At 52.7% G+C, this 12863-nt stretch overlaps 1 protein-coding gene across 1 annotated transcript in view; it reads left to right on the forward strand.

Moving 5' to 3' along the window:
* LOC119934570 (tubulin-specific chaperone cofactor E-like protein) overlaps window positions 1-12863 on the forward strand; it is a 136288-nt gene that overhangs the window by 100936 nt on the left and 22489 nt on the right. Inside the window, exons 14-17 of the mRNA XM_038754100.1 lie at window positions 471-1041; window positions 3291-3883; window positions 4817-5390; window positions 9731-10332. Coding sequence (XP_038610028.1) covers window positions 471-1041; window positions 3291-3883; window positions 4817-5390; window positions 9731-10332 — 2340 coding nt within the window. The remainder of the gene's footprint in view (window positions 1-470; window positions 1042-3290; window positions 3884-4816; window positions 5391-9730; window positions 10333-12863) is intronic.

Consider the following 12863-nt stretch of genomic DNA (forward strand, 5'->3'; position numbering starts at 1 on the left):
TCTCAGTTTCTTCATTTGTAGAAGGGGAATTAAATAATTGTTCTCCCTCCCCCTTAGCCTGTGAGACCTGGGTGAGGACAGGGACTGTGTCCTATTGATTGACTTGCATCTTCCCCAGTGCTTATCACAGGGCTTGGCACAGAATCATTGCTTAACAAACACTATTATTGTAATTACAATTGAGTCCAAATTTGCCAAATCATCACGCCCCATAACTGCTTCCGGTTTCTAGTACATCCAGTCGATCGATGGTATTTATTGAGAATCTACTGGGTGCCAAGCACTGTACTAAGCACGTGGGAGAATACGATATAACAGAGTTGGTAGACACGTTCCCTGCCCACAATGAGCTTACATCCGAGCTCTTCCTCCTCTTCCTCCCCCTCTATTTCCTGTTGTCCCTGCCAAAGCCCCCCAACAACGGCGACCCCTGTTGACCTCTCTGGAATCCCCACCTCTCTGCCCTCCAGGTGAACGACCTGGTGACCTCTCTGCCCGTTGTCCTCGACCTGGGGGCCGTGCGGATCTACCCGAGCGGCATGTCCACTGCCGTGGAGACGGACTTCGGGCTTCTGGTGATGTTCGACGGGCAGCACTACGCCTCCATCTCGCTCCCGGGGTCCTACATCAATGCTACCTGTGGGCTGTGCGGGAACTACAACAAGGACCCACGGGACGACACCCTGAGGGCCGACGGGCAGCTGGCCGTGTCCGTGGCCGACCTGGGTGAGAGCTGGCGCGTCTACCACCCTGAACGGGAGTGCGACCCCGGCTGCCTGGACAATTGCAGCCTGTGCGACGCGGCCACTGAGGCCCTCTACCTGGGCGACGACTACTGCGGCTTCCTCAACAAGACAGACGGGCCCCTGTGGGAGTGTGGGGCCGTGGTGGACCCAACCGCCTTCATGCTCAGCTGTGTGTTTGACCTGTGCAGCATCCGGGACAATGGCACCCTGCTCTGCAAGGCCATCCAGGCCTACGCCCTCGTCTGCCAGGCCCTGGGCATCCCGATCGGCGACTGGCGCGTCCAGATCGGGTGTGGTAAGCCAGCAGCCCGAGCTCGCGGCAGGCACCCCTGCCATCGTGGGGCGGGATCGGGTGTCCCAACCCTTCAAGGACGTCCTTGTCGGGGACAAATTGCCTGGGAGAGGGGGGCTGGGGGAAGTGGTCCTGGCCATAAAGGCCTTGGTGTAAACTGAGCTCTCCCTCCCCCGCCTCCCACCCTGAGAACAAGGGGACATTTGATGGGATTTCCAGGGCTGGAGATGGAGGAGCAGGGGGATGGACTGGCCACCAAGGGAGGGGGAGCCCAGCGGGCTTTTACTGAGGGGAGGGGGCTGGCCAGAGAGCCGTTGAGATGCGGGCCCTTGGGGGCACAAATCCCATCCCTCAGAGGGGATCTGAAGTCATCAACTTCATCAGACTTCAGAGATCCAGCCTGTCTTCTGATGCCGTTCTCCCCGGCGTCAGATAGGATGAGCCCACTGGACAACCAACAGTCGATCAGTCCATCAGTAATATGCTTTGAGCATCTACTGTGTGCAGAGCACTGGGAATGCTTGGACAGTTCAATAGAGGTAAAAGACACAATCCTTCTCTTCAAGGATTGGGAGTGTCATTACAGTGGAAACTCCTTGAGGGCAAGATTGCATTTTGTATTTTCCCAAGCACTTACTTGTAGTACATTGTGCTTAGTAGGTGCTCTATATGAACCCCTACTACTGTTTTCAATATAATTCAGTGCCCCCCACCCCACCCCAACTCCCCCAAATCCTTTTCAGACAGGAGAACACTGATTTTCTGAGGAGGAGGAGGAGGAGGAGGAGGAGGAGGAGGAGGAGGAGGAGTAATAGTATTTCTTAAGCTCCTACTGTGTTCAGAGCACTGTACTGAGTGCTGGAGTGACCTGCTTGCTCCAGGGGGTCCACAAGAATAAGTGTAGTCCTTGCCCCAGGGCCAACAAAAGCCACCCACAGCAGAGAAAACTGGCTCTTGGGCCCCTCTGAGGAATACCTTGGATTTCCCAGCTAGTCTCCAGCACCGCCTCTTCCCCCAGTACCGTCTCCCCCTGGGCTGTTGGGAACCACAGGAAAGGCAGTGTGGACACAGTAGTGAGGAGTTCTGCTCCCAGGGTCCATGCCTCATTAGGGGGTATAATGAGGTAGTCAGAACTCGGGATTCACCCAGGGGATTTCCAGCCAGGTAGGATGCAAGCTGACTGCCCAGCTGTGACCGGTGACCCTGGCTCTCCTCTTTCTTTCCCTGGTACCATGCCCATGGAGGATGCATTTCCTACCAGCTGGCAGGTTCCCGATGTGACCCACAAATGCTGTCTCCTGCTTCTCCCTGGAATGCCAGGATTGGAGGGGGTGGGAGGTCCAGGGGGCTGTATCTGGGGCTAATCTAGGGCATGTCCCGTTCTCTCTCTTTAAACCCTAAGCCGCGTGAGATGCCTTCAAGTCCCTCAGCTCCCTCAGGTCCTTCAGCAGCAGTACTTCAGTCCTCTGGGGTCAGGAGTGCTCCCCTCGGCCGTGTCGGTGGGGAGATGTTGGAGATTGGATTGGGACATTACCCAGGGGGCTTGTGTGCCCACACACTGTGCCAGGGCTGAGATCCTCAAAATGGACTCTGCCCAAGAGAAGGGTGAGGAAGTAAGCACTTAATAAATACCATAGCTGCTGCTGCTGCTGCTACTACTGCTACTACTACTACTACTACTACTACTACTACTACTACTACTACTACTACTACTACTGCAGGTCACCTGAGGGTCATCTAATCCAGCCTCCTGCCTTATTAGGAATAGATTTAAATAGTCGTAGGGAAGACTCCTCTCACTACCCATTCCAGGGGTCTTCTAACCCCTCCCTATCAGGAAAGTCTCCCTCAGGGAATTTATCCTGCTGCAATTTAATTCTTCCTTCCCCACACCCCCTCAACGCTGGTGGATTCTCATTTCTTTATAACAACAGAATCGGGCCCCTTAGCTTTGGGGTGGGCCGGGAGAGAAGCCCCAGTCTTGTAATCTAAGAGCACCACAATCCCAAGGGACTGCGTTAGGAGGCCAGGCTGGTTTGAACCAGTTTGAATAAAGACTATGTGGGGGTCTGGCATTCATCTGGGTTGTGAATGGTATGCAGTAAGGGGGAGTGTAGCCAGAAGAGGGGCTCAGATAAAGTCGTCGTTCGCGGACCCCCAGATGTCCTTTCCCACTGAAAGGCTGTTGAGGTCCTGGGTCCCGCGGGGCCTGTCTGATGTGGTGTCTCCCCTCCCTGTGTCTCCCGGGCCAGAGTCGGTCGTGCAGTGCCCCGCCTTCAGCCACTACTCAGTGTGCACGAGCAGCTGCCCGGACACTTGTGCTGACCTGACGGCCTCGCTGTCCTGCACCTCCCCCTGCACTGAGGGATGCGAGTGCAACCAGGGCTTCGTTCTCAGCGCGGACCAGTGCGTCCCGCTGCACCTCTGCGGCTGCGACGTGGGTGACCGCTACCACCCTGTGGGCGAGGTCTTCTGGGCTACAGCCAACTGCACTGTGCAGTGCCGCTGCGAGGAGGGTGGGGAGGCGGCCTGCGCTGGTGGCAGCTGCCGGGAAGAGGAGATCTGCTCAGTGGAGGAGGGCATCCTCGGTTGCTTCCCCAAGCGGGAGAGCCTGTGCCTGCTCAGCCAGAACCAGGTACTCCACACCTTCGACGGGGTCACTTACACCTTCCCCTCCGAGTACTCCTACACACTGCTGAAAACCTGCCCCGAGCGGCCGGACTACCTGGAGATCGACATCAACAAGAAAAGGCCCGACGTGGGCCCCGCCTGGCTCCGGGGCCTGAGGATCCAGGTGGCCGACCAGGAGGTCAAGGTTGGAGGGGTTGGCGCGTTGGACATCACGGTGAGCAGCCTCCCTGGGGTCAGTCAGTAGTATTTATTAAGAGTTTATTGTGTACAGACCACTGTACTTAAAACTTGGGAGAGTGGGCTGCATAGCGTCCACCCAGCCCGGAGCCGGATTGAGGGTGGGGGGCGTTGGGAGAGGGCCAGGGGCAACCGGACTTCTCCTCTGGACAGCGACTGGAGAGGTGGGGTGTCCGGGTCCCGGGCAAAGCGGAGATTGGGGCACCGGCTCCAAGCTGGGGTAAGAGTGGGGAGAGAAGCCGACATAGCTCAAATACTGGTGGGTCACCTGGGTTCTCCTGGGTTCAGGAGGCAAATGCCATAAATGAGCCCCCCCACATTATTCAGTCAGTCAATCATGCTTACTTTATGCAGGGCACTGCACTAAGTGCTTGGGAGAGTACAGTAGAACAATGAACAGACACATTCCCTGCCCACAACCAGCTTACAGTCTAGAGTGGGAAGCAGACATTACTATAAATAAATTACAGATATATCTATAAGTGCTGTGAGGCTGGGAGGGAGAATGGATAAAAGGAAAGAGGGCGACACAGAGGGAATGGGAAAAGAGGAAATAAGGGCTTAGTCACAGAAGGCCTCTTGGAGGAGATGCGCCTTCAATAAAACTTTGAACCGGTGCCGGGGGGAATGTGATTGTCGGTCCGATATGAGGCATTCCAGGCCATCCTGGCTGCTTCCCTCCCAGCCTGCCTCCTCCAGGAAGCTCCCGCTGGTCAGTAGGTGTGGCCCGGATTCCAAAGCCACATAAAAAAGGCCTCCTACATGAGGGGGTTTCGGTGTCAGAGTGAAACATCGCAGGAGACTGGTCGAGCTCAGCTATCAGGACTGGGCAGAGGGACAGGGCCAGGGGAGTGGTAGTATCAATCTAGAGCGACCAGGAGTGGACTGACAGTGTGTTCCGGCTCCGCAGGTGAATGGGGAGGAGGTGGACTTGCCCTACTTCCACCCGTCCGGGCGGTTGGAGATCCGCCGGGGCCCGAACAGCACCACGGTGGAGTCCCGGGGCGTGGTCAGCGTCCAGTACTCGGACATGGGACTGCTCCACATCCGTCTGTCCACCGCCTACTTCAACTGCACACTGGGATTGTGCGGCTTCTTCAACGACAACAGCAGCGATGAGTTCTGCTTACCCAGCGGCAAGTGCACGGACAACTTGGCCGTGTTCCTGGACAGCTGGACCACGTTCGAGGAGATCTGCAATGGGGAGTGTGGGGACCTGCTCAAGGCCTGCAACAACGACTCAGAGCTGCTCAAGTTCTACCGCAGCCGGACCAAGTGCGGCCTCCTCAACGACCCCTTCAACAGCTCCTTTCTGGAGTGCCACGGCGTGGTCAACGTGACCGCCTACTACCGGACGTGCCTCTTCCGCCTGTGCCAGAGTGGGGGCAACCAGTCGGAGCTGTGCGACTCCATCACCCGCTACTCCAGCGCCTGCAGGAATGCCGATGTGGAGGTCGGGCCCTGGCGGACGCTGGATTTCTGCCGTAAGTGAAGGTTGGGGATGGGGAGGGAGCAGTTTGGGGGTGGGGGACAACATTGACAATGATGAAGACCGGGAAGTGGTCAGCTCGGAGGCTGACAGCTTCTGGGGACCCTCTGTGCTCCCCTACCGGGCTTCCTCAGAGACCCGTCATCCCTGGCCCTTCTGCTGACCAGATCCTACCTGTGGCCTATGGAGTTCTCAGTGCCCCAGGAAGAAAGATTGCTGTATTTGTCAAAAATAGTAATGATTATTATAATTTTGATAAGCCCTGAGTAGATAAAAGATAATCAGATCAGAAACAGCCCCCGCCCCACATGGAGGGGGAACAGGTTTCTCATCTCCATGTAGCCCTTGCTATATAACAATAATAATAATAAGAAGAATGATGGTATTTGTTAAGCGCTTACTATATGCCAAGCACTGTTCTAAGCACTGGGGTAGATACAAAGTAATCAAGTTGCCCCATGTGGGGCTCACAGTCTTTAATCCCCATTTTACAGATGAGGTAACTGAGGCACAGAGAAGTTAAATGACTTGCCCTAAGTCACACAGCTGAGAAGTGGTGGAGCCGGGATTAGAACGCATAACCTCTGACTCCCAAGCCCGTGCTCTTTTCACTAAGCCATGCTACTTTCCAAACACTCTCCTATGTGCTTAGTACAGTGCTCTGCACACAGTAAATGCTCAATATATACAACTGATGGACTGACTACTAAGTTCTGGGGTAGATATGAGACAATTAGATTGGACACAGTCTAAGTGGTGGAAAGGACAGGGATTTAATCCCCATTTTACAGATGAGGAAACTGAGGCCCAGAGAAGCCAAGCAAGTTGGCCAAGGTCACCCAGCAGGCAAGGGGAGGAGGCAGAATTAGAATCCAGGTCTCCTGACTCCCAGGCCCAGACTCTTTCCACTAGGCCCAGCTGCTTCTCCACATGGATCGGGACCTTTGGAGAGATTCTGGAGGAGCAGTCTCCCCTCTTAGAAACTGCCCTGTTTCTGTCAGAGAGGATCTGGCCAGCCCAGGTGGCCCTGTCTGGACCAAATAGCCCTACTTTCCAGGGCAGGCCAGACAGTAGCCCAGGGAGGTTTCCCTGGCTTTGCCCACCCCAAGAGCTCTGGGCGCCTGTAAACATGGTGGTGATAGTGCCAGCGGTAATCAGAGTAATAATAATAATAATGGCATTTGTTAAGCGCTGTTAAGTGCAAAGCACTGTTCTAAGCACTGGGGTGGATACAAGGTGATCAGGTTGTCCCACGGGGGCTCAGTCTTAATCCCCATTTTACAGATGAGGTAACTGAGGCCCAGAGAAGTTAAGTGACTTGCCCAAAGTCACACAGCTGACAGTTGGCGGAGTCGGGATTAGAACCCATGACCTCTGACTCCCAAGCCCGGGCTCATTCCACTGCGCCACACAGCTTCTCTAAACCCACCGGGCCACCTTTCCCCAGTCAGCAGCTGATCCCGGGTTCTCTGAGGGTTACGAGGAAGGCGGGTGCTGCGTTTGAGCCAAGGTGCCGCTGCTGCTACTCACTGTTCAGTCTTGGATGTGAATGGGGGCTGGACTGGGTTGGGTTTTCAGGGTCTGAGCCCAGAACGGTGGGCAGAGAGGGGAATTGACCTGTAGATCTCAGTCCCTTGAGGACGCCTTCCACACCAAAAGGCCAGAGTAGCCTAGTGGATAGAGCATGGGACTGGGAGTCAGGGGACCTGGGTTCTAATACCAGCTCTCTCACCTGTCTGCTGTGTGACCTTGGGCAAATCACTTAACTTTTCTGTACCTCAGTTCCCTCGTCTGTAAAATGAAGATTAAGATTGTGAGCCACATGTAGGACAGGGACAACAACTCAATTACTTTGTATTCACCTAAGTGCTTAGAGCAGTGCCTGGTACATAGTAAGCACTTAACAAATACAAAAAAAGAGAGAAAAAAAGGTCCATGCAATCTTATTCCAGGCTGGACTACACTTCAACTATTTCAGAAGGTGCCCTTCCCTGCCGTGGCCATTGTGCCATAGCTACCCCAGACAACCAGGAGTGGGCTGTGTGTGGGGGGGTCAGGAATGACAAGACTGAGGCAGCAGCCATGGAGGGTGGATGACAGAGGAGGAGCCCGGAGCTGGGGGTAGGAGAGGCAGGAGGGCTGACCTCTGAGCCTGGATCTGGTCTTTGGCTCCCTGGCTCCATGGTAGGGACCACTACCCTACCCAATCAGTCATGCTCCAGCCAACCACGCCGCCATCGGTGCCCTCGGGGAACTGGGTAGGGCCGCTCTCTCACTCTCGCCAGCCCCTTCAAGTTTGGATGGGGTCAGTCCCGTCCCAGTCTGGAACATAAAGGTGGGGGCCGTGAAGGTGGGGGCCTGGCTGCTGTCTGCATGCCCATACTTTCAACCAGCCCCCTGGCTGGCAGAGACAGAGGCCACCCAATTAAATAATTTCACAGAAGCATTTCGGGAGCCATGGGGAGTTTTATTACCCTGTGTCTGGGCCTTCTAGACTTTCAGACGGATTCAGACAACACAATAAGTCATAAACTGAGAGTCATTTGAATAAGTAATGTTATTTGCTAGCCCCATAAACCTGCAGTGGATGTTAGAACATTCATAACTCAGGACAAATGTGAAAGCCTCTCCACGCCGTGTACTTTATCGGCACTGAATTAGCCCTCCACTCGGACAGAAGGGTAGATGGCTGGGAGAAGTCTGGGGGTTTGCAAGTTCGAATCAGGCCGTGGATCCAGCCGCATGTGGAGGCCAAAGACTTAGGACCCCCAGAACTGACCTACCCTTTGCTTTCCCTGATGCCAGTTCAGATTGAGGATGACTTGAAAGGTTCTGGAAAAAGAACACATGGGACCCTCCTTGTCCTCTAGATTGTAAGTTGGTTGTGGGCAGGGAATGTGTCTGTTTATTGTTGTACAGTATTCTCCAAGCGCTTAGTACAGTGCTCTGCACACAGTAAGTGCTCAATAAATACAATTTAATGAATGGATGAGTCCTGCAGCAGCGGGAGACGGGGCAGGGATGTATAGGCCAGGCCAAGATGCCCGGGCAGCTCATGTCTGCAGGGCATCTTTCACAACATAATAACAATAATGTTAATAATGATGGTGATGATTGTGGTATCTAAGTGCTTTCTATGTTCCAAGTACTGTATACTAAGCACTGGGGTAGCAAGAAGATAATCAGATCCCACCTAGGGCTCACAGTCTAAAGCGAGACCAGGTTTGACTCCCCAGTTTGTAGATGAGGGAACTTAGGCATAGATAAGTTAAATGACTTGCCCAAGGTTACATAGTGGATAAATGGTGGAGGCAGGATTAGAGCACGGGGCCTCTGTCTGCCAGGTAATCCCCCCTGGAGAGGCGACTGTTAAGAGTCAGGCCCCGGTAAAGGCTTAAAGTCAAGGTCATGGGGGAGGGCGGGTGGAGAGGATGGGATTTGGATAAGGAGGATAGGTAGCCCAGTCCAGAGGGGATTTGTTGGTCTTGTCCCCAGCTCGGCCCCTGCCTCACTCTGTGACCTCAGAATAGTAGCTCAACTCTCTGGGCCTCAGGATCCTCATTTAATGGTACTAGTTAAGTGCTTACTATGTGTCAAGCACCGTTCTAAGCCCCAGTTGGGGCAAATACAAGTCAATCAGGTCAGACACAGTCTCTGTCCCACATTGGGCTCACAGTCTAAGTAAAGAGGGAGAACAGGGATTGAACCTCCATTTTACAGCTGAGGAAACTGAGGCACAAAAAGTTCATTCAGTTCATTTAATCATATTTATTGAACACTTGCTATGTGCAGAACACTGTACTAAGCGAAGTAGCATGACGCAGTGAAAAGAGCACTGGCTTGGGATTCAGAGGTCATGGGTTCAAATCCCAGCCCCGCTAATTGTCAGCTGTGTGACTTTGGGCAAGTCACTTAACTTCTCTGTGCCTCAGTTACCTCATCTGTAAAATGGGGATTAAGACTGTGAGCCCCACGTGGGACGACTTTAATTACCTTATATCCTCCCAGTGCTTAGAACAGTGCTTGACACATAGTAAGTGCTTAACAAATGCCATCATCATTATTACTAGGACAATATACAGACACATCCCCACCCACAACGAGCTTCCAGTCTGGAGGGTTAGGTGACTTACCCAAGGTCACACAGCAGACGTGTGAGGGAGCTGGGATTAGCCGTCTGGACCCTGGTGGCTGTCCAGTTTCTTCTGGGACCGGGCAGACGTGATCCAGGGATCTATAGAGGGAGGGGAGGTACTGGATCTGGTCGGGGGGCTAGAAGGAGGGGCCGGGGACTTCAGGCAGCTCCTGAGTCTGCGTCTTTGTTGGTGGCTCCAGCTCTCACCTGCCCTGAGAACAGCCACTTTGAGGAGTGCGTGGCATGTGAGGAGACCTGCGAGACCCTTGGCACTGGCCCCATCTGTGAGGACGCCTGTACCGAGGGATGCCGCTGCGACGACGGCTTCGCCCTCCTGGGCGACCGGTGTGTCCCCCGCAGCGACTGTGGCTGCAGCTTCGAGGGCCACCGGCTCTTCACCAACCAGACCTTCTGGGTGGACCTGGACTGCCAGCTCTTCTGCTACTGCAATGGGACGGACAACAGCGTCCACTGCGAGAGTGTCCCCTGCCGGGACGACGAGTACTGCATGGAGCAGCACGGCCTCTACTACTGCCAGGCCCGCACAGATGCCTCCTGCATTGTCTCCGGCTACGGCCACTACCTGACCTTCGACGGCTTCCCCTTTGACTTCCAGACCAGCTGCTCGCTGGTCCTGTGCACCACCGTGCAGCGGCGAGGCTCGGACCCCTTCCCCGAGTTCACCGTCACGGCCAGGAACGAGGACCGGGACCCGTCGTTGGCTCTGTGGGTCAAGCAGGTGGACGTGGCCGTGTTTGGCTACAACGTGGTGATCCACCGGGCCTACAAGCATACGGTGCTGGTAAGTGGCACCGGAGTGGAGCCCGGTGAAAGGGTGAGGATGATGGTGACAATGATGATGATGGATTTTTTAAATGCTTACTATGTGCCAAGCACTGTTCTCGGCACTGAGGTGGATACCGGCTAATCAGATTGGACACGGTCCCTGTCCCACATAATAATAATAATAATGATGATGGTATTTGTTAAGCACTTACTATGTGCCAAGCACTGTTCTCAGCACTGAAATAGGTACCAGCTAATCAGATTGGATGCAGTCCCTGTCCCACATAATAATAATAATAATAATGATAATGATAATAATAATGGTATTTGTTAAGCGCTTACTATGTGCCAAGCACTGTTCTCAGCACTGAGGTAGATACCAGCTAATCAGATTGGTCGTGGTCCCTGACCCACAGGGGGCTCACAGTCTTAATCCCCATTTTACAGATGAGGGAACTGAGGCCCGAAGAAGTGAAATGACTTGCCCGAGGTCACACAGCAGACAAGTGGCAGAGCTGGGATTAGAACCCAGGTCCTTCTTATTCCCAGGCCATGCTTTACCCACTAGGCTATGCTGCTTCTAACAATAAGGCAGGGCCAGGCTGGAGACTTACTGAGCACTCACTGAGAGCCAAGCACCTTGTCCTGAACCCTCGGGAGCTTACAGGAAAAGCAAAGTACCTATTCCCTAGCCTCGTGGAGTTGATCATTTTGGGGGGAAGGAGACACATGCATATGACAAGATATACAAATCGGAGGAAGAGGAAGAATTGCATGATGGCCGTGTAAACATGTCAGGATGAAATAACTGAATAAATAATTGAACATCCAAAAATTAATCAGTCCCGAGGATGGGAATAAAATTCCCAAGTGCTTAGGCGTGGCCCTTGCATTGGTGCAGTTTGGAATGGTGGAGAAGGGGGCACCCCCAGAGGACTCATACCACCAGATTAAATGCAACACCCACCTTCCAGGGAGGCTCTCTAATCCTGTATTCATTCCCTGATATCTTGAAAGAAACAGGTGCTGGGACTCAAGCGGTTATTTATGTAATTTTACAGTTTAAATTTATAACGGCTTTGAAAGTCCGGCAATGTTAGTGTCATTATAATGGCAATAATACTGCCACAGATAGTCATAACAAGCTTACTTGAAAGAGCAGCTTCCTGATATAGTACAGCATGCATTCATTGTTTATAACAGGCTTGCACTTGTGTTCACAAATCTAAAACTCCAGTGGTATTTTTGGGTTCATAAATGAATGGCCCAGCTTGAAAGCACGTGGACTATAAACAGCCCAGCCCAGAGATGCCAGGGCTAAGAATGACCTGTCTCAGAGGTGCCAGGACGATGCCTGGTCCAGCCCAGAGACAGAGAAAGAAGGGTAAGAACAGAGCTCATTTTGTTCTGGGTCTATAAACCATCCACCCCAGAGTTGGAGGGGCTAAGGCCAAACAAGCCCTAGTGCCAGTTAAGCATTGTTATAAAAATAATAATCATGACAATAATAATAATAATAATAATAGTACTTGTTAAGTGCTTACTATGTGTTAAACGCTGTTATAAGTGCTGAGGTAGATACAAGGTAATCAGGTTGTCCGACATGGGGCTCACAGTCTTAATCGCCATTTTACAGATGAGGGAACTGTGGCCCAGAGAAGTTAAATGATTTGCCCAAAGTCAAACAGGTAATAAATGGAGGAGTTGGGATTAAAACCCACAACCTCTGACTCCTGAGCCCATGCTCTTTCTACTAAACCATGCTGCTCCTCAGCGTTCTGACCCTCTCCCATTTACCTGCCTAATTCCACCATTCCCATCTTCTGGTATTCATAGAGTTCGGCTGCTACTGTAAAGAGATTAACAACACCAGCATATAAAGTTATTATTAAGAGTGAATTTTGATGATGACTGCAGATCTGAGCCCATGGGTCAGAAAGATCCTGGTCATTTTGGAGGAGCACTAGCTTTGGGTGGAGCCTGGATGGGTATGGAAGCTGGAAAAGCTAATGGAATCAGAATAGAATTAGGAGACTGGATAGACCTCATGCCCCAGTAACAGTGTTCAGAAGCAGCGTGGCCTTGTGGAATGAGTATAGGCCTGGAAATCAGAAGACGTGGGTTCTAATCCCAGCTCCGCCATATGTCTGCTGTGTGAACTCGGACAAGTCACTTCACTTCTCTGGGCCTCAGTTCCCTCATCTGAAAAATGGGGTTTAATAATAATAATTGTGGTATTTGTTAAATGCTTATTATGTGCCAGGCACTGTACTAAACCCTGGGGTAGTTACAAAGGTAATTGGGTTGGGCACAGCCCCTGTCCCACATTGACAGTCTTAATCCCCATTTTACAGATGAGGTAACTGAGGCACAGAGAAGTGAAGTGACTTGCCCAAGGTCACACAGCAGACAAGTGGCAAAGCCAGGATTAGAACCCAGGTTCTTCTGACTCCCAGGTCCTTGTTCTATCCACAAGGCCACACCTCTTCCCTATGCCTCCAATACAAGGTGACCGAGAGGCCAAAGGATTTGGGGAAGAGTTCTGGG

This window comes from Tachyglossus aculeatus, chromosome 11 (genome assembly GCF_015852505.1).
Source record: "Tachyglossus aculeatus isolate mTacAcu1 chromosome 11, mTacAcu1.pri, whole genome shotgun sequence".
Lineage (NCBI taxonomy): Eukaryota > Metazoa > Chordata > Mammalia > Monotremata > Tachyglossidae > Tachyglossus > Tachyglossus aculeatus.